Source organism: Lycium barbarum, chromosome 5 (genome assembly GCF_019175385.1).
Source record: "Lycium barbarum isolate Lr01 chromosome 5, ASM1917538v2, whole genome shotgun sequence".
Lineage (NCBI taxonomy): Eukaryota > Viridiplantae > Streptophyta > Magnoliopsida > Solanales > Solanaceae > Lycium > Lycium barbarum.
This window is the reverse complement of record NC_083341.1, coordinates 2,329,610-2,352,490: the sequence shown is the minus strand read 5'-3', so window position 1 is coordinate 2,352,490 and position 22,881 is coordinate 2,329,610. Positions and strand designations below refer to the sequence as shown.

The window sequence follows — 22,881 nt, the reverse complement described above, 5'->3', positions numbered from 1 at the left end:
ACACACGGTGTGAAAGCATTCTTAGAACATCTACACAAGACTGAGCATGTGATACATTCAACAAAGAAACAAAGTCACATATATGGACAGAACCAAATTAACTACAAACTTCAAAGCTGATTCACAACAACAACAAGACTGTCTATAGATTCCTCTTTTAGTTTTATAAAAACTATTCAGGACCTACTCATGCACAATCAAACAGTTTAAACAAGTTTAAAATTCACTCACAACTTAGTTGTTTAAAGACAAAACCAAATTAGCTCCTTTTGTTTGAAAGAAGTGAAATCTCTTCACTATAGGCATTGCCCTAGGCCAACACATCATATCCTAAACTCTCTTCATAGGAACTGTTATACCTCAGAAAAGAAAAAACAATTGTGTCGTTCATATCATAAATTAATGAATGTAAGCTCGGGAATGAGACTATCCGTGAAAAACAATGGAAAAAAAAAATTGAGTCCATGAAATAATTCTGCGGGTGAACAGTAACACGGCGAATAGTAGACGCGGATGAACAGTACCCGGTGAGCAGTAAAAATAAGGAAAGTAAAAACCGAAAATCTGATTTTTTTCCCATCATTTTTACCTCTCTCTCTCACCCTAAACTCTCTCTAAACCCTCCCAAACCCTCCTAAAAGCTCTCTAAATCTTTCAAGTTGAATTCCTCCAAATCAAACCAAGATTTCATCTTAGGAATTGGAAACTAGTTAGGAAAGGATTATAGTATTTGGTGCTTGATGTGTGGCTGATTATTGAAGCTTGGAGCTAGGATTTTAGTTGAGTTTTCTGGGCAATAAGGTATGTAATATACTCTATTCTTGTTAATTAAGTTATTCATGGGAGAATTCCCTAGATTAAAGTGAAGGGAATTATGTTATGAAGTCATAGATTAGTTGGTTGAGATGGTTGCCTTGAAGGTTATTTTTTATTGGAACTTTGAGAGATTTCTAGGTGCTTATATTGCTATATGAGGTTGTTGATATTGTTGTTGATGTTGTTGATAAGTTGTTGTTCTTGAATTTGGGAGAATAAAGTGTATAAAGATATTGCATACAAAGCGTATACCGGGCTGTTTTGTGACTATATTTTGGGGTTGTTTTATGTAAATTTCGTGGCTATTTTGTGACTATATTTTGGAGCTGTTTGGTATAATATTTGTGGCTGTTTTGCGATGATATTTTGGGGACTGTTTTATGGTCGTTATGGACTGTTTGTGGGCTGGAATATCGGGGGATTGGCTGTAGTTGTTGTTGTTATATTATGGATATACGGAAATAAAGAAGTGTATACAAGCATTGGCATCTGAATGTATATTGGGCTGTTTTGGGAGTAATTTAAGAATGGATTTAATCCTAGTTTGATATGAAATTGTTGGTATTGTTGTTGTTGGTATTTTGATTGATGTTTGGCTAAGTTGGAATTTCGAGGATTGTTAAGTTTACAGGGAAAATGCTGCCCAATTTTCTCTAGAATTTACGACGCGTTCTTGTAATCGATTAACTAATGTTAATACGAATTCTCCCGTGAAGGTAACGACGTGACATTGGGGGAGAGCAAGTGAACGATAACATAGCTAAACGACAAAGGTATGTGAGGCTAGTCCTTTCTTTCAATGGCATGAATCTTATAGCATGACTTTTCCTTCCTCTTCATGAATTTCCTACATTCCGGAAAATTAATAGTCATGTTCATGGATAACCACATGAGACACAGTATGAGTTCAATAATGATGATGAAGAGTTTAGTATAACGATTCTAGAATTTATGATATGATGTTCCTATGACGTTAATGGTGTCATTTATTGTAACCACTCACCTTATATACTATTTCCTTCAAGGTGAGGCAGAATACTTAAAAAATTTCCATAATGGATTCGGGGGTTCACTACCTCAGGTCACCCCGATAAAGTATAGCTATCCTTGAGTTACTATACATGTATTATGATGAGCATGTTATGATTATGTTACACCGCGCCTAGTTGGCCGGGCAGTCACCGCGAAGGCGGGCAGCTTATACACCATGGCCAGACGGCATGGGCAGACACCACTAGTGGGCGGCATGAGATGATACCCCGGACGCGGGAAGCCTGGACGCGGGCTAATGTTATTGATTATCACACCGTACCTATATGGTCAGGCAGTTTATATACATATGTGTTATGCATACATGAGATGATGAGTATGGAAATAAGTCAGCATGCAGTATGCCTCTATAATTCACAGTTAGTTACAGATTATACCTTATTTTATTGATGCCTCCCCATTTCATTGATGTATTATTGATTATGTCTCTCATACTCAGTACAATATTCGTACTGACGTCCGTTTTCTTGGACGCTGTGTTCATGCCCACAGGTAGACAGGGAGACGATCTTGATCCAGGTGCATAGGAGTTAGCGACTGATTTGAGAGCACTCCATTGTTCGGAGGTGCTTATGGTTATTCTGTTGTGTATATCTATGTATATTTTGGGCATGACGGAGTCTTGTTCCGCCTATATGTATAGTACTTCAGTAGAGGCTCGTAGGTACGCAGTGTGGGTAGTATGGTCTCACAGTTTTTACGTATATACATACTACTATTTTGATAGCCTAAGGGCTTATGTTTATAAAAGTACGATTTCTAGCATGAATTGTATATGAATTCGATAAAGAAGAGTATAATGAGTATAGTGAGCAGTATAATGAGCGGTGCTCGGTGGTTAGCCCCGGGTGCCCGTTGCGGCTCCTAGTCGGATCGTGACAAAAGTGGTATCAAAGCAGTTCAGTCCTAGGAAGTGTCTACGAGCCGTGTCTAGTAAAGTCTTGTTTATGGTGTGTTGCGCGCCACGCTAATAAACAAGAGGCTACAGGGCATTTAGGAAAAATGACCGTCTTTCATCTTAAGAGATCGTGCGATAGAGCCAAGTTAAGGATGCAACTATCTAATCTTTTCTGTTTAATTTTCAGCAATGCCTTTGAGAAAGAAGAAGAAAGTCAGCACAATACTAGGCGCTGCGGGAGAAGGCACCAGCCGAGAGCCCCCAGTTGATCTAGGACATAGCGAGACTCAGAGTGCCATTCCCTCGCATGCTACCTCTATTCCTCCAGTAGCAGAAGAGCATGAAGAGGTCTCCACTCCAGCTCCAGTGCATCCAGTCCCTCCACCGGTTGCTTCGGGTCAACAAGTGACCGAGGCCATTCATTTACTGACATAGTTGGTTGCCGCCCAGGCACAGCGACAAAATGTGAGTTCAAGTGATCGTTCAGCTAGTACGAGAGCTCGTGATTTTATGACCTTAAATCCTCCGGAGTTCTTTGGGTCGAAACCGGATGAAGATCCGCAAAACTTTATTGATGAAATGTTGAGGACCTTAAGGATTATTCATGCGTCCGAGACCGAATCCGTGGAGTTGGCCTCTTATAGACTCCGGGATGTGGCGGTGTTATGGTACAATAATTGGGTATTATCAAGAGGGGAGAATGCACCTCCTCCTGTTTGGCAAGAGTTTGTTGACGCCTTTATTCGTCATTATTTGCCGCCCGAGGTCCGCCGAGCTAGAGCAGACAGGTTCTTGAATCTAAAGCAAGGAAGCATGAGTGCTCGGGAATATAGCTTGCAATTTAATTCTTTGGCCAGGTATGCTCCAACTATGGTGGCCGACATGGGGGATCGAGTGCACAGGTTTGTGAGTGGTCTGGGACCACATTTATTCAAAGATTGCTTGACAGCCTCATTGCAGGACGGGATGGACATTTCCCGTATACAGGCTCATGCTCAGAATCTTGAGGGACGACAGCCGCCGCAAAGAAGTGATTGTGATATTGACAGGAGACAAGGCAAGAGGGCTAGATATATGGGAACAAGCAGTGAGTATAGAGGGACCGAGACAGATGCATTCTAGGCATTCAGGCCAGTCAGCGACTAGTGCGCCTCCCAGATTTTCAGATAGGAGGTTTGATCGTTCTTTTCAGTCAGGACAGGGCCAGAGTTCGAGGGCCTTGGATTTTCAGGCTAAAGGAGATTTCAGTCAGAGGAGACCCCCAGTACCGCGGTGCAGCCAGTGCTGTAGACTACATTCCAGACAGTGTCGCCAAGGTTCGGACGGTTGCTATGCCTGCGGCCAAGCTGGCCATATGATGAGGGATTGCCCTTCGATGAGAGATAGAGCTGGGACTCAGCCCACAGGTTCAGCAGTAGGTTCCTTCTCAGTACGCCCGGCAGCACAGACTTCTCAGACCACAGTAGGTAGAGGCAGAGGCAGAGGGGGAGCATCTACTTCAGGTGCCACCCAGCCCCGAGTAGATGCTTTAGCGAGATGACAGGATCTTGAGTCCTCCCCAGATGTGGTTACAGGTACATTGTCCGTACTTTCTCATGATGTATATGCATTGATAGATCTGGGTTCTACCCTATCTTATATTACTCCATATGTTGCTGGTCGTATTAGGGTGAAACCCGAGGCAATTAAACCTTTTGAGGTATATACTCCGGTTGGTGATCCCGTGATAGCAAGACAAGTGTACAAAGATTGTGTAATTGTGATATGTGACCGCCAAACTAAAGCTAATTTAGTTGAGCTCGAAATGTTAGATTTCAATGTGATTATGGGTATGGACTGGTTGGCTTCATGTTATGCTAATGTTGATTGCCGAACGAAAGTGGTTCGATTTCAATTTCTGGGAGAGCCCGTACTTGAATGGAAAGGTAATACGGCAACTCCAAGAGGTAGGTTTATTTCCTACCTTAAGGCAAGGAAGATGATAGCTAAGGGCTATATTTATCACTTAGTCCGAGTTCATGACACCGAAGTAACGTCGCCAACTTTCCAATCTGTTCCGGTAGTGAGTGAATTTCCAGATGAGCTTCCAGGTCTTCCTCCAGAAAGAGAGATTGACTTCGCCATTGATGTGTTGCCGGACACCGAGCCTATTTCTATTCCCTCTTATCGAATGGCTCCGACATAATTGAAAGAGCTAAAGGCACAGTTGAAGGATTTGCTTGACAAGGGGTTTATAAGGCCCAATTCGTCGCCGTGGGGAGCACCAGTCTTGTTCGTGAGAAAGAAGGATGGTTCCCTCCGAATGTGCATTGATTATAGGCAATTGAATAAGGTGACGATAAAGAATAAGTATCCTCTTCCCAGAATTGATGACTTGTTTGATCAGCTGCAGGGTGCTAAATGGTTTTCTAAAATAGATTTGCGATCAGGCTATCATCAAGTTAGAGTTAGAGAAGCGGATATTCCCAAAACTGCTTTCAGGACAAGATATGGCCATTATGAATTCCGAGTAATGTCATTCGGGTTGACTAATGCCCCGGCGGTATTCATGAATTTAATGAATAATATATTCAGGCCATTTTTGGATCTCTTCGTGATAGTATTTATCGATGATATTCTAGTGTATTCTCGCACAGAATCAGAACATGCAGATCATTTGCGAATTGTCCTTGGAATTCTTCGAGCCCGAGAATTGTATGCAAAAATTTCAAAGTGCGAGTTTTGGCTGAATTCTGTGACATTTCTGGGCCATGTAATTTCAAATGATGGCATTTGAGTTGAAACTCAGAAAATTGAAGTTGTGAAGACTTGGCCAAGGCCTACGACGCCTACAGAGGTTCGTAGTTTTCTGTGATTGGCAGGCTACTATAGAAGGTTCGTAGAAGGGTTTTCGTCTATTTCAACGCCATTGACGAAGCTAACCCAGAAGTCAGTTAAATTTCAATGGAATGATGCTTGTGAACGTAACTTCCAAGAGTTGAAAGACAGATTAACCTCAGCTCTAGTTTTAACACTTCCAGAAGGGCCAGATGGTTATGTTATATATTGTGATGCTTCTGGTATAGGGTTAGGATGCGTATTGATGCAGCATGACAGGGTTATTGCATACGCTTCGAGACAGTTGCAGAAACATGAAAAGAACTACCCAACCCATGATCTTGAATTGGCTGCAGTTATTCATGCGTTGAAAATGTAGAGACACTATTTGTATGGTGTACACGTCGATATTTATACGGATCACAAGAGCCTTCAGTACATTTTCAAACAAAAGGAGTTAAATCTGCGGCAGTGGCGGTGGTTAGAATTATTGAAAGATTACGATGTGAATATTTTATACCACCCCGGAAAAGCAAATGTAGTAGCTGATGCGCTTAGCCGCCGATCAATGGGCAGCCTATGTGGAATTCCTCCGTAAAAGAAAGAGATGGTTCATGAGCTCCACCAACTAGCTAATCTTGGAGTACGTGTAATTGATTCGGGCAGTGCAGGGATTGGTATTTATGATCCCACAGTTTCATCTCTGAACATAGAAGTGAAAGAGTGTCGGTATGATGATCCTCAATTGTGTCATTACAGAGACACATCTTATGGAAAAGAGAAGTCCCCATTTGATGTTTCCACGGATGTAATTCTTAGATACCGAGGCAGGCTATGTGTGCCGAATGTTGCAGAATTGCGCCGACGAATTTTAGAAGAAGCCCATCATTCTCGGTATTCTATTCACCCAGGTGCGACAAAGATGTATCATGATCTCAAGTTGATATATTGGTGGGATGGCATGAAGAGAGACATAGCAGAATTTGTAGCACAGTGTCCGAATTGTCAACAAGTAAAGATCGAACATCAAAAGCTGGGAGGATTACTGCAAGCAAGGAAAATCCCTACTTGGAAATGGGAAGTGATTAATATGAATTTAATTGTGGGGTTACCTCGTTCCCGAGGCAAGTATGATTCCATATGGGTGATTGTGGACAGACTCACGAAAGCAACTCATTTTCTTCCAGTCAGAACCACATACTCAGCGGAAGACTATGCAAGGTTGTATCTCAAAGAAATTGTGCGACTCCATGGTATCCCACTATCCATTATCACAGATAGAGGAGCACAGTTTACAGCCAAGTTCTGGAAGTCCTTTCAAGAAGGACTAGGTACCCAGTTGAAGCTTAGCTCGACATTCCATCCGCAAACTGATGGGCAGGCCGAGCGTACTATTCAGACCTTAGAAGATATGCTCCGAGCATGTGTGCTGGATTTCGGTGGTAGTTGGAATGATCACTTACCCCTTATTGAGTTTGCATACAACAATAGCTACCATTCCAGTATTCAAATGGCTCTGTATGAAGCTTTATATGGAAGGAAATGCAGGTCCCCAATCGGATGGTTTGAAATAGAGGAAGTGCAGCTAATAGGCCCTGAATTGATTCAGCAAGCGGTAGAAAAAGTCAAGGTGATCCGAGATCGATTGTTGACAGCCCAAAGCCGCCAAAAGTCTTACGCGGACAATCGCCGACGAGACTTGGAATTTCAGGTTGATGATTGGGTGTTTTTAAAAGTGTCGCCCATGAAAGGGGTGATGAGATTTGGTAAGAAAGGGAAGTTGAGTCCCGATACATTGGACCCTATAGAATTATCCGCAAGTTGGGTCATGTAGCCTATGAATTGGACTTGCCTTCAAAGCTTGAATCAGTTCATCCAGTATTTCATGTCTCAATGCTCCGTAAATGTGTTGGAGATCCTACGAGGATTGTTCCAATGGATGATATGCAAGTGACAGAAAAGCTAGCATATGAAGAAGTGCCTATTGCCATCTTAGATAGGCAAGTACGAAGACTTCAAAATAAGGAAGTAGCTTCAGTCAAAGTGTTGTGGCGAAATAACAATCGGGAAGAAATGACTTGGGAAGAAGAAGAGAAAATGAAATCCACATATCCGAACTTATTTCAACCCCCAGAAGAGGTTTATGATGAAACACCAAGATCATAAGGTATGTACACTTTCTTGTTTATGCATATTGGTCGTGTGTGGCCAAATTCTGTTGCTATTATATTATGGCCCTATGAGGCACAGTTACTATGGGTTGTTGTGACAGGATGGTAGTGTCATATTACAGGGGAAACTCTGCCGAAATTTTTGAAAATCCCGAGAGTTAGAATATCCCTCAACATTCGAGGACGAATGTTCTTAAGGGGGGAAGAATGTTACACCTCAGAAAAGAAAAAAAAAATTGCGTCGTTCATATCATAAATTAATGAATGTAAGCTCGGGAGTGAGACTATCCGTGAAAAACAATGGAAAAAAAATTGAGTCCATGAAATAATTCTGCGGGTGAACAGTAACACGGCGAATAGTAGACGCGGATGAACAATACCCGGTGAACAGTAAAAATCAGGAAAGTAAAAATCGAAAATCTGATTTTTTTTTTCATCATTTTTACCCCTCTCTCTCTCACCCTAAACCCTCCCAAACCCTCCTAAAAGCTCTCTAAATCTTTCAAGTTGAATTCCTCCAAATCAAACCAAGATTTCATCTTAGGAATTGGAAACTAGTTAGGAAAGGATTATAGTATTTGGTGCTTGATGTGTGGCTGATTATTGAAGCTTGGAGCTAGGGATTTAGTTGAGTTTTCTGGGCAATAAGGTATGTAATACACTCTATTCTTGTTAATTAAGTTATTCATGGGAGAATTCCCTAGTTTAAAGTGAAGGGAATTATGTTATGAAGTCATAGATTAGTTGGTTGAGATGGTTGCCTTGAGGGTTGTTTTTTATTGGAACTTTGAGAGATTTCTAGGTGCTTATATTGCTATATGATGTTGTTGATGTTGTTGATAAGTTGTTGTTCTTGAATTTGGGAGAATAAAGTGCATAAAGATATTGTATACAAAGCGTATACCGGGCTGTTTTGTGCCGATATTTGGGGCTGTTTTATGTAATTTTCGTGGCTGTTTTGTGACTATATTTTGGGGATGTTTTATGTAATTTTCGTTGCTGTTTTGTGACTATATTTTGGGGCTGTTTTATGCAATTTTCGTGGCTATTTTGTGACTATATTTTGGAGCTGTTTGGTATAATATTTGTGGCTGTTTTGCGATGATATTTTAGGGACTGTTTTATGGTCGTTATGGACTGTTTGTGGGCTGGAATATCGGGGGATTGGCTGTAGTTGTTGTTGTTATATTATGGATATACGGAAATAAAGAAGTGTATACAAGCATTGGCATCTGAATGTATATTGGGCTGTTTTGGGAGTAATTTAAGAATGGATTTAATCCTAGTTTGATATGAAATTGTTGGTATTGTTGTTGTTGGTATTTTGATTGATGTTTGGCTAAGTTGGAATTTCGAGGATTGTTAAGTTTACAGGGGAAATGCTGCCCAATTTTCTCTAGAATTTACGACGCGTTCTTATAATCGATTAACTAATGTTAATACGAATTCTCCCGTGAAGGTAACGACGTGACATTGGGGGAGAGCAAGTGAACAATAACATAGCTAAACGACAAAGGTATGTGAGGCTAGTCCTTTCTTTCTATGGCATGAATCTTATAGCATGACTTTTCCTTCCTCTTCATGAATTTCCTACATTCCGGAAAATTAATAGTCATGTTCATGGATAACCACATGAGACACAATATGAGTTCAATAATGATGATGAAGAGTTTAGTATAACGATTCTAGAATTTATGATATGATGTTCCTATGACGTTAATGGTGTCATTTATTGTAACCACTCACCTTATATACTATTTCCTTCAAGGTGAGGCAGAATACTTAAAAATGTTCCATAATGGATTCGGGGGTTCACTACCTCAGGTCACCCCGATAAAGTATAGCTATCCTTGAGTTACTATACATGTATTATGATGAGCATGTTATGATTATGTTACACTGCGCCTAGTTGGCCGGGCAGTCACCGCGAAGGCGGGCAGCTTATACACCATGGCCAGAAGGCATGGGAAGACACCACTAGTGGGCGGCATGAGATGATACCCCGGACGCGGGAGGCCTGGACGCGGGATAATGTTATTGATTATCATACCGTGCCTATATGGTCGGGCAGTTTATATACATATGTGTTATGCATACATGAGATGATGAGTATGGAAGTAAGTCAGCATGCAGTATGCCTCTATAATTCACAGTTAGTTACAGATTATACCTTATTTTATTGATGCCTCCCCATTTCATTGATGTATTATTATTGATTATGCCTCTCATACTCAGTACAATATTCGTACTGACGTCCGTTTTCTTGGACGTTGTGTTCATACCCACAGGTAGATAGGGAGACGATCTTGATCCAGGTGCATAGGAGTTAGCGGCTGATTTGAGAGCACTCCATTGTTCGGAGGTGCTTATGGTTATTCTGTTGTGTATATCTATGTATATTTTGGGCATAACAGAGTCTTGTTCCGCCTATATGTATAGTACTTCAGTAGAGGCTCGTAGGTACGCAGTGTGGGTAGTATGATCTCACAATTTTTACGTATATGCATACTACTATTTTGATAGCCTAAGGGCTTATGTTTATAAAAGTACGATTTCTAGCATGAATTGTATATGAATTCGATAAAGAAGAGTATAATGAGTATAGTGAGCAGTATAATGAGCGGTGCTCGGTGGTTAGCCCGGGTGCCCGTTGCAGCTCCTAGTCGGGTCGTGACAGGAACAAACAACTTATCACAAAATTTTAAACTGTAAGGCCATGTAAGGAGAACTTACAGTGTTTTACCTTTATTCAGAGACATATAATGCCAGTTTTAACTCATTACCAAACTGCTTGAGCACCTTTTTTTAAAAAGATGGACAATGCTACATACACAAGTTCATGAAATCTATTTGCATAGCCTTTCACCTTTACACAAAACCAGACTCAAGATTAAATTAGGCCATTTATTAGCTATAGCAGCTACACGAAATAAGAAATGCAAACATGTTTTTTGAATCACAAATGGTAACAACTGTTAGAACAAGGATGATAATAATAAAAGAAATCCAAAATAAACTTGCTTGGCTTAGAGGCACGTTAAGACGTTTCTTGAAGATAGTTGGAGTCTCTCCCACGAGCAAACGGAAGAATAAATAACAACTCTATCTTCGGGATTCAACTAAGCCACAACAAGTATTATTCAAGAAAGTTGCTCTTCTATTCTTGAATTGGTGATTTCACCTTTTGATCAATGTCTCTAAAGTTTTTAGGGGAAATTGTTTTCTTGAAGTGCTTGCCTTTTCCAAAAGAATGAAACACTATTTATAGGATAAAAATTACATAACATAAAAGTTTTCATTAAATAGGATTTAAAATAGGTTCGTGAATTTTTTCTTAAAATACATGCAACTTTCATGTAACTTTCAAGAACCTAAAACGTAAAATACTAAATGAAGAATGTATCTTCAAATTCACATTCATTTAGTTTGAAAACTTTTATCAGATGAAATGTTTCAAAATTAATTAAAACATTAACTTAACAATCCCCCACTTGTTTCAAGAAATTTTGAAAATATTTTTGAGACATTAATCTAGTAATATGCATCAATAATGGTGTCTTTTGGACTTGAACCATTAGCTAGTGAATACATTCTAAATCATTGACTACTTAGTGAACGAATCTTGAACTGAGTAGATCATTAAATGAAGTAGAAAAATTTCCACGCACATTACTATGTTCCGGTGAAAATCGTAATCCTTTGACACCTTATGGCCATGTGTCCTGAATCCTTTAAACTAAGTGCTTTAAGATTTCCCTGTTAAAAATCTTATTGAATCGGCCTCCACTTCGCACTTAGCGCGGTGAATTCATCAAGAGTAACTTTGCATACTCCGACCAAACAGTCTATGAATTCATTAAGAGAATTTAATCTCATCCTCCTTTAAAGCAAAGTGTCGATAAATCTATCAAGAGGGTTCCTACACACTCCAACCGATACCGGTTTATAGACTTATTAAGAGAATATAATCTCATCCTCCTCTACAGTAGGAATATTGGTAAATCTATCAAGAGTCGTCATACTAACTCCAACCGAGATCGGTCTTATAGATTTATTAAGAGAATAGAATCTCAACCTATGCACATTTACTCACTCTTTGAAGAAATGGAAGTTTTATTGATGTGCTCCACAATTGTAACTTTACTTGTTTTTCCCTTTGAACCTAAGATTACATCATTAGGTAGGGTTACCATAAAGTACAATTAATTTACAACATGCTTTATTCCCATCCCTTTACAAGTTTCCATTACTAACTCTTTGCCTAACCCTTTAGACAAAAGATCTGCTAGATTAAATCTGGACTTCACATATTTAAGCGATATTATGCCATCCTCCAATAGTCTTCTCACATGATTGTGTTTGAGACGAACTTGCCTTGATTTGCCATTGTAACAATCACTTGAAGCCCGAAAAATAGTAGCTTTATTATCACAATAGATAGTCAAAGGTGGCATTGGCTTACTCCACATAGGAATATCTATCAACATACTTCGAAGCCAGTCAGCTTCTTCTCCAGCAGAAGACATAGCTATAAATTCTGACTCCATGGTTGAGTGAGTAATACATGTCTGCTTCTTTGATTTCCAAGAGATTGCTGCTCCGGCCAAAGTGAAAATCCAAGCAGTAATAGATTTAGAGTCATTTGGATCAGAATTCCAAGTAGCATCACTATAGCCTTCAATAACTGCTAGAAAGGTAGAATAATGTAGGCCATTATTAATCGTGCCCTTTAGATACCTTAAAACACGAGTTAAGGCATTCCAATGTTTAACTCCGGGGTTACTGGTAAACTTGCTCAAAGTTCCTACTGCATAACCAATATCTGGCCTAGTACAATGCATGGCATACATAAGACTCCCAATAATCTGAGAATACGTCAATTGATCAAGAATGTCACTGGAGTTTCGCACTAGTTTGATGCTAGGATCAAATGGTGTAGGAGCAGGCTTGTCATCAAAATGACCAAACCTCTTCAGAACTTTCTCAATATAACTTGCTTGAGTAAGAGTCAAACCATTAGCTGATCTCAAAATTTTAATGCCCAAAATTTCATCAGCTTCTCCAAGATCCTTCATTTCAAACTGAGAAGCAAGAAATGATTTTGTTTCTTTAACTCTTTCAATATCAGTTCCAAAGATCAACATGTCATCCACATAGAGACAAATTATAACTCCCGAATTTTCTTGAAATTTACTGAATATGCATATATCGCCACCATTGATTAAGTAGCCATTAGAAATCATAGCCTTTCTAAATTTCTCATGCCATTGCTTTGGAGCTTGTTTTAATCCATAAAGAGATTTACGAAGCTTACAAACTTTATGTTCCTGACCAGGAATGATAAACCCCTCTGGTTGTTTCATGTAAACTTCTTCATCTAGATCTCCATTCAAAAACGCGGTCTTAACATCCATTTGATGAATTATCATATTATGAATTGCTGCTAAAGCAATTAAGAGCCGAATAGATGTCATCCGAGTTACAGGTGCAAAGGTATCAAAATAATCAATATCTTTCATTTGAGTAAAACCTTTTGCTACCAAGCGAGCTTTGTACTTATCTATAGTACCATCAGATTTTAATTTCTTCCTAAAAATCCATCTACAACCAATAGGTTTACACCCAGGAGGAAGATTTGATAAAATCCATGTATTATTTGACATGATAGAATGCATTTCATCATCAATAGCTTCACGCCAAAAAGGAGCATCATGGGAAGATACTGCTTCAGCGTAACTTTCAGGATCTTTTTCAACCAAATAAACTTGAAAATCAGGTCCAAAGTTCTTTGGTTGGGCTGATCTTATACTGCGCCTCAGATGGCTTTCTTCCACGGACTCAACTGTTTTCCTTTTAAGAGGAGATGTAAAAGGACTTGCATCTTGTTCTAAAGATTCTTTTTTCTTAGGAAATATATGCTCAAAAAAGTTAGCATGTAAAGATTCAATAATTGTGTGAGGACTTGGAGTCTCAAGATTTAAGAATCTATAAGCCTTACTGGTCTGAGAATAACCAATAAACACACAATCTACTCCTCTATAGCCAACCTTAGCCAAATGTTGATCTAGTAATCTAACATGAGCCAAACAACCCCATACTTTAAAATAATTTATATTTGGCTTTCGATTCTTCCAAAGTTCATAAGGGGATGCCTCAAGTTTCGTGGAAGGTATTCGATTCAAAATATGACAGGCTGAAAATAAGGCTTCAGTCCACAAATTTCCAGGCATACCAGATCCATAAAGCATAGAATTAACCATTTCTATGAAAGTCCTATTTTTCCTTTCTGCTACACCATTTTGTTGTGGTGTATAAGATGTAGTCAATTGTTTTTCAATGCCTTCTTTTTCACAAAAAACAATAAAATCTGATTTTAAATATTCTCCACCTCTATCAGATCTAATTGATTTAATCTTCAAACTCATTTTATTTTCAGCATCTGCTTTATATGTTTTGAAAGACTCAAATGCCTCATATTTTGTTCTTAATGGAAAGACATGTATATCTTGAGTAATCGTCAATGAAAGTGATAAAATATCTCTTACCATGACGTGACAAACAATCCATCTCACAGATATCAGTGTGAATTAATTCCAAAAGTGTGGATGTCCTTTCAACCGTCTTAAAAGGTTTCTTTGTTATCTTGCATTTACTACAAGTAAGACACTTAGTAGTATGATCTTTTCCACAGTCCTTAATTAATCCATTTTTCACTATAAGTTGTATGGATCTAAAATTCACATGACCAAGACGTTCATGCCATAAATCTAGAGACTCCACAATATAAGCAGAAATATTTTCATTATCAATATTGAGTTTGAACATTCCATTTGTAGCATACCCTTTTCCAACAAATATGCCATTTTTAGACAGTATAAATTTATCTGCCTCAAAAATCATTCTAAAACCATGCTTCGAAAGAAGCGTACCTGACACCAAGTTCTTCCGAATTTCAGGAACATGCAATACGTCCATCAGCGTGACTATATTTCCGGAAGTAAACTTCAATTCAACAGTTCCTTTTCCCACAACCTTAGCAGATGACGAGTTTCCCATATACAAAACTTTGTCGTCCCCCACTAATTCATAGGTCTTGAAAGCATTTTGATCACCTGATATATGACGAGTTGCGCCAGTGTCTATCCACCATTCCACTTGATTTCCTGCTACAAATGCTTCGGTAACCATTGCTACAAATTCATCTTTTCCATGATTATTTGCCTTTTCTTTCTTCTTTTCAGCTTTAAGAATTTTACAATCACGCGCATAGTGACCAAATTTGTGACAGTGGTAACATTCAACCGACTTAGAATTGGTACTAGTACGCTTAAAATTCGTACTTCTCTTTGCCTTCGGAATTTTCTTATTAACAGATTCCTTCTTGATTGATTTTTCTTCAACCACATGAGCTTTCATGACGGGTTCCTTCAAAATATTATTGTCACGATATCGAGTCTCTTGTTCAATTTGCAAATGCTGCAACAATTGCTCAAGAGTCAAATCTTCTTTTTTGTGTAAGAGTTTGCTTCTGTATTCTTTCCAAGAGGAAGGAAGTTTCGAGACAATAGCACCAACATGAAAGTTTTCATCAAGAGCAATTCCAGAGATAGCAATTTTATTAGCTATAAGTTGGAATTATTGCACTTGTTCAGTGATTGACTTATCATCAACCATTTTGAACTCCATATAGTTTGAAACAAGAAATTTCTTTGAACTCGCCTCTTCCGCCAAATAGATATTTTGGAGAGTGTCCCAAATATCCTTAGCAAATTTGCACTTGGTATAATATTGATCATAAAATTTGTTGGACATTCCTCCAAGAATATAATTCTTACATAAATAATCATCATCTTTCCACTTGGCAATTTGTTCTTTAATCAAAGTAGCCTCGTCAGTTGCTACCTCAGAACCAGGAGCATTAGGACAAGGTTGTTCAAGAACATATGCCAACTTCAACCGTCTTAAAAAGAATTCCATCTTTCCACGCCATCTAGGAAAGTCTTTGCCATCGAATATTTCAAAATTAGGATTAGGCAGAGATGGAACACCATTCAATGTTGATGTAGTAGCCATAGAGACAACTATCTTCAAATTGTTAGAACAAGGATGATAATAATAAAAGAAATCCAAAATAAACTTGCTTGGCTTAGAGGCACGTTAAGACGTTTCTTGAAGATAGTTGGAGTCTCTCCCACGAGCAAACAGAAGAATAAATAACAACTCTATCTTCAGGATTCAACTAAGCCACAACAAGTATTATTCAAGAAAGTTTCTCTTCTATTCTTGAATTGGTGATTTCACCTTTTGATCAATGTCTCTAAAGTTTTTAGGGGAAATTGTTTTCTTGAAGTGCTTGCCTTTTCCAAAAGAATGAAACACTATTTATAGGATAAAAATTACATAACATAAAAGTTTTCATTAAATAAGATTTAAAATAGGTTCATGAATTTTTTCTTAAAATACATGCAACTTTCATGTAACTTTCAAGAACCTAAAACGTAAAATACTAAATGAAGAATGTATCTTCAAATTCACTTTCATTTAGTTTCAAAACTTTTATCAGATGAAATGTTTCAAAATTAATTAAAACATTAACTTAACAACAACAAGACATTAAAACATGACTTTTCTATGCTAACAGAATTCTAACAGAACAATAGGTCAAAATAGCATCAGATTTTACCTGTTCGTGGTGCAGTGACCTAAGACGTCAGGGCCTCGAATCCACTCTCTCGCCACGGACAGCTTTGAAACTCGACACAAATGAGTTCTAAATTGCTCTCGCAGCTAAACTTTAACCGAAATAGAAAGAGAAATTCTAGAAATTACAGATTCCTAGAGTTAAAAACGAGAAGATTGTTTTCGTGTGGTGGTATTTCTCCAACGTTCAAAAACCCTTTTTTCTCCTCTTTCTTTTGGCTACTGCTATGAGATAGTATTTATAGGCCAAAAACTAAGGCCGAGGTCTGTGATTCTTGAGCGGGAAAACGAGATCCAGCCCTTGGTCAGCAGTTGGTTTGAAACTTAAAACGTTGTAGAATAGGACGAACCTCACGTGATTTGATTCAGATCTTGCCCGAAATGGAGAGATCGAGACTCTGGCTTCGAGATTTAATGTAATGAATTAGCCGTTTGGAGTCCAAATCAAATCTCTAAAATTGATCTTTTTCAGAAACTTCAAAAGTTTTTTGGCCATTTGTGTTGACTATATTCGAAAGTTGCACGGAAATGGAATGGTCAAGCCCCCTGCCATGGCTGTGAAAGCTGATTTTGCTCGGAAGGGGAGAGAGAGGAGAGAAGGCGTCGCTGTTTTTTCCCTTTAGGTTTTAGAAGGTGAATAAGTTTTAAAGATAAGTGGGCCGAGTCGGGTAGTTTAGGCGGGTGTGGGCTGGGTCATATGAATTACCGAATGGGCCGCGGATTGGACCCGACGGAGTGGGCTTCATATTTGGCTGAGATATGGGCTCAATTTGGACGAATTTCATGGCCCTTTTGTTCCTTCAACTTAATTCTCTTTGGGCTTCTCAGTAATTAACTCCTACAACTCCTAAGTGATTAACTTGTATATATATTATGATGACAATTAGTGATTTAATATGTAGAAAATAAAGGACTTAATAAAGTATTGACTTATAATTAATTTAACGAGTACAAATCCGAAAATGAAATGATGACGAACCATTAAAAATTGTGATAAAATAATGCTAGTATTGTTGACAGTAAAATAGTGAGGATGAAAGTAATAAGAAGGATAATAATATTAATAGTAGTAGCAATGAAAATAGTGGTGAAAATAAATTATTTATCTCGTTAATAAATTTAGATACCCAAGGAAATAAATTGGAATAAAGGAGGGACAAAATTGAGTGTCAACACTAATACCTGCATAACTCTAACCAGTAACCAAACCACCCCTTAATATATAGTATCTCATTATTCAACAGCTGAAGACGTATGGAAGTAACATGTATTCTCGTTATCTGATTATGTCGTTGGATTTAAGGAGATACTGTTCATGAGTTTGTCTTGAAATGGAGATTTTTTGCCTATATTGCTTTGTTTATCATGGTATCAGTTTCTCCTCTGGTGTACTTCCAATCACATTCTGACTGCCTTGTACACTTCATTGATATAGATGCACAGTTTGCCTTGCTGAGTATCGGGAGGAAGACACATTACGTATTTTGCCATTATGTGGACACTATTTCCACGCCACGTGCATCGACATATGGTTTCAGCAGCAATCTACATGTCCTGTTTGTCGGATTTCCCTACGTGAGACTCATGAGAAAAAGTGCTTCATGCAGCCCTTGTTTAGTTCAGCTGTCCGATCTCAGTACGCGACGGACCCTCTGAATGTTGATTCGAACCAATGCTCGTCATCATCTGGACATAGGCTTTCTTCAAGATTACATGAAAACCAGAGAACGGATCCCACTACAGCGAGCTCATCGAATGCATAAGCCTTTAGGCCACAAGAGTATAAATGGCGAAATTGGCAGTCTTAAGTATCCAGATTTTGCTCATCCCTTTTGTTAAGTATAGTAAGGTGATGTCTGTCTACGATAGACTCAATACGGTCCGGTCCTTCTCCGAACCATGCAAATAGTGGGAGTTTAGTGCACTTGACAGTCTAGATGGACTACTTTTTTTTTTTTTCCTCAAGGTGATGTCTTTGTTTTCTTCTTCCTTCTTTTGTATACTTCATAGTAGGCCGGTGTTGATATCTTTTTTGTAAGTCAAGTCAGGGCAAACATTTTGTCTCTTTCTGTAAATATAGTTCAGTTTAGGTGGTATACAGGGGTGGAGCTAGAGGGGCGACATATCCGTACCCCCTTAGCTAGATAATTATACAGTATATATAAAGTCAGATTTTTTGTTTACGTTTATATAGTAGATGATGAATTTTCTTGGTGAAAATCCCGTCCTCAACTGCCTATATGACAAATTGGCAACCATTATTTCAGCTTCTTTTCTTAGGAGTGTAAGTAGGCAGGCTGATATAGATGTATATGCCTTTTTCTATTTTCATATTTAATGTGTTTGCTTTGATAATGACAAAGAGACAGAGCATTAAAGCAGCCACAAAAATTGATTGTAGTACATAAAGGCTTTCTTTTTTTGGCTACAATAATTTGGAAGTTGGTGCACCTTTTTTCTTTTTTAACAAGTCATTGAAGGAAAAGGAGGAAATTAAATGGTAGTGAGAATGGAAATTAGAAGTGACTATGATAGCGATATGATTATATCTTATTTGTGACCGACAATTATTTGCAAGAGGAAATTAAAACACAATATATAGTCAGCATCAGTAAACTGTAAGTCTCGGTGGTATTATAAGATCTTGAACCATGATTCCACGCATTAAAAACAAATTGTGAATATTCAGTTACACATAATCAGTATAGTCTCACAAGTAGAGTTTAAGGAAAGTCTTACCCTTGAGGTGGTAGATTTCATAGAAGATCGTTTTTAGTATAATTGCGGAATAATCATCAAACTTAATTTTCTAACGATAAAAACACTCAACTTTCTCTTTATTCCTCACTATATAATTCTTGTCATTTTCTGGCAAAACTAAAATTTATGCTTCCCTTCTTTTATGACACAGCAAATTACTATACTTCCTAGTTATTATAAAAGCTGATGGTTGGTTTGAGAAAGAAAACAAAAGCATGATACAAAGCGTTTCCTCCCCCACTCCTTTCTTTTTTATTTTGATCAATTAATTTGAACAAAAAAAATATGCTTTTTCAATATTTGATCAAAAGAGAATTGCTCAACAAATTTCCACAAGAATTTAATAATCAAACAAATCTTCTAGAAAAGTAGAGAACAGCTTGCTTTTTCCTCTTTTTTCTTTTCTTTTTAGAAGAGCCCTCTTGCATTTACACTTTTTTGGCAGGGTACATGTGGTCTTAATTAATAACTACTAAGGAGAAACCGCACAGAGGAAAAAGAAAAAGGATTTGAAAAAACAGAAATATAAAAGCCAGTACTATGAGTAGTACTATTTGAATACTCCATTTCTATAAGCCAGTACAAAAATATAATGCTTCTCAATTTATTAGTAGTACTATTTTAATACAAAATTTCTATAAGCAATAAATAAGCTAGTACTAGTTTCACAAAATTAGACAATAAAATCTATAAAAGTCATAAAATACATATTCAAACCTCTCCACTTCCACCCTCACCCCACACACCCTAAGTAACAAATTTCAACAAAAATAAATAACAAAACATAGTAAAAAACCCTCTTACATTCTTGGCTTAATTTTAGCTCTGAGAGTATCCTTCATCACCACAGTAAATTCCAATTTCTCACTAAAATCCACTCGGGTATTTTCTGGGTAAACGGACCATTCAAATTCTTGAACCAATCGCGCCAACATCAGACTCACATGAACCGTTGCCATATTCAAACCGGGGCAAATCCTCCGACCCATACCAAATGGTATCATTTTCACACCCGACACACCCGTTATATCCGCGTCCTCCTTGCCTAAAAAGAACCTATCCGGGTCAAACTTCTCGGGTTCGGACCATAAATTCGGGTCATCTGATATCCCGGGTAAAAATATCTCCACATTTGCATCCGTGGGTATATCATACCCACCCAACTTAGCTGGCTCTATTACTGCATGGGTCAGTGAAAAGTAAGTAGGTGGATGCTTACGTAATAATTCTTTTATTACGGCGTTTAAATATGGCATTTTTTCTATATCTTTTTCGTCGACTTTTTTTTCACCAATTGTATTTTTTATTTCTTTGTATAATCGCGATTGTATACTTGGATTTTCGATAATTCTTGCTATGGCCCATTCTATCGCTGTTGCTGTTGTGTCTGTCCCTCCATTAAGGAACTCTGAACATAGTGTGACGAGTTCTGGATTTGTCGGGCCTGAATTTCTACCTGTATTAAAATAGCCAATAACAAAACATTTAAAAGTTAGAACACAAACTTTTAGATGTGAAAACGACTTTTTTTAAAGAAATATTGCGTATAGACCGGTCCATAATTTGAAGTTTAGGTTATAAGTTCTAACCCTTTGGAGTTATTGATTCTGAACTTATAATTTATGCATATCAGAACAAAACTTTAGAATCAAATATAAAATTTAAACAGAAGCCGCTACTTTTACCGAAATTGCAAATGGTACATCCAACCCTTATCACTTCTCATAAAATGCTACAATATATAGTTGAAAGAAAGTTATTCTAAATAATCATCTTATTTCATAAACGAACATGTCTTTTTAAATTTTAAATTCAAATTCTACTTTAGAATAAAATTGAAATACCAGATCTTTTATTTTATATATAATAAAAAGCCTCAAAACTCATTTTCATGAATATATCTTTCTTTTTTTTTGTCACATACTAAACTTACAATCTTGAATATGCTATCACATTTTTCCAGTTTTATATAAAAGCATGTCATTAGAGATGAACTAAAAAGTTAAAAGACGTCATCATTTTTAAGCGGACTAATTAAAAGAAAAAAACTACTTACAAAAGTATTAAATGAAACAATAACATACCTTCAATTTTGAGATCAAAAAGTGTGTCGAGGTACGAAAATGAAGCTGCTGTTTCATCAAATTCTTTGTTTTCAAGAATCTTCTTGCGTTTTTCAATAAATGGCACAATTGTTTCAATTTGTTGTTTTCTTACATCCATGGCCCGTTTTCTTTGTTTTGAGAAAAACGGGCTCAAAATCGGTAAATAATCATCCAATCTTGGATCAAGAACCATCAACACAGTTTTCATCATCTGATCGATTGTTTCAATCGTTTTCTCATCCATCTCGACCCCGAAACACATAGCTAGAAGGATGCAGAAGACGGCGAACCGGGCATTTTTCAACACCCAGACTACGCCGTCATTTTCCCGGGCCTCGGCCCATATTTTCTCAATCATTTTGTCCATTGCAGTTTTCCTTACGGCCCGAAACTCCTTTAGCTTCATGGAACTAAGCCCGTTTTGGACCATGTTTTTTCTCAATGACCTCCAAACGGGCCCGTATACGGCCGCGTTGACTGTGAACTTGTCACAACTAAACACTGTCCTGGTGGGGTTTTCGCGAGGCCTGCTCGCGAAAACCTGACCTTTTTGGACCAGTGCTTCGTGGACCAAGTCCGCGTTACTGACAATGATCATGGTCCTTGTACCCATCCTGAGGGTAAAAATGGAACCGTATTTCGGACGAAGCTCTCGCACGTACTGGAAAAACGGTTTTCCGGAACGTGCGACTTGAAAAAGGTTACCGACTACCGGCCATCCCGGTGGCCCGGGAGGCAAATTTAGTTTCTTTGATTTGCCTTTTTTGGAGAACAAGAAAATCAGGCCTGAAAGAACAAAGGCTAAGATAGTGAAAATGAGATGATAATAAGGGGAAAGTGAAGATGTTGAGAAAGAATCCATTGGAAAAAGAATAGTGAAGTAGTGTAAACTCTAGCTCTCAATACTGTTTTGTGTGTGTGTTTGACACAAAAATGAGAAAATTTTGAGTATAAAATAGGAAGAAAGCTTGAAATTACAGGTGGGGGATAGGGAAATATTTAATAAGGCGTACTTCTTCAACAGAAGGAAACTGTGGGTGTTAAATGCAAGGCTTTAATAATGTAAAACCAAAGTTGGAAAAGGGTAAGGACAGAAACAAGATTATTCAATTAACTGGTAGCATAGAATGGATAAAATTCCTCTACCCTTAATCAAATGTCTTGGATTTAAGCCATGGATGAATGAAAAAAATCCTGGTACCAAGCGCTTGATTCACCTTTTAATGGTCTTTACATGACTCTATATTACTCAAAGTCCAAAGCAGCTATCGACACCTGGTGGGAAAAAAAAAAAGAGAGAGAACATATTATTACATAAAGAGTTTAAGTTATATACACCGTCAGTAATTTGTCCTATCAGGTAACTAATTCCCAAGATCACAAATCTCATAATTTATACATATCCAACGAATTTCTTAAGACGAATATCGGGTTTGGATCAAAGCTAGATTCAACCAAACTCGTAAACTATACTCTAGCTTCGCCCCTGATTGCGATTGACTTTACTTATACCAGTACTTGATGGGTAATCTAAAGTAATGATAAATAACTTGTTATAACATGT

General features: G+C 37.9%; 1 protein-coding gene across 1 annotated transcript; it reads right to left on the bottom strand.

The window, feature by feature from the left end:
- Positions 1–19,792: 19,792 nt before the first annotated feature.
- Positions 19,793–22,252, bottom strand: LOC132640096 (cytochrome P450 77A2). Its single transcript, XM_060356529.1, has 2 exons — positions 21,297–22,252; positions 19,793–20,668 (listed from the first exon to the last, which is right to left on the bottom strand). Exons 1-2 carry the CDS (start codon positions 22,177–22,179, stop codon positions 20,013–20,015), a joined length of 1,539 nt encoding a protein of 512 aa, XP_060212512.1. The 5' UTR covers positions 22,180–22,252; the 3' UTR covers positions 19,793–20,012.
- Positions 22,253–22,881: the final 629 nt, after the last annotated feature.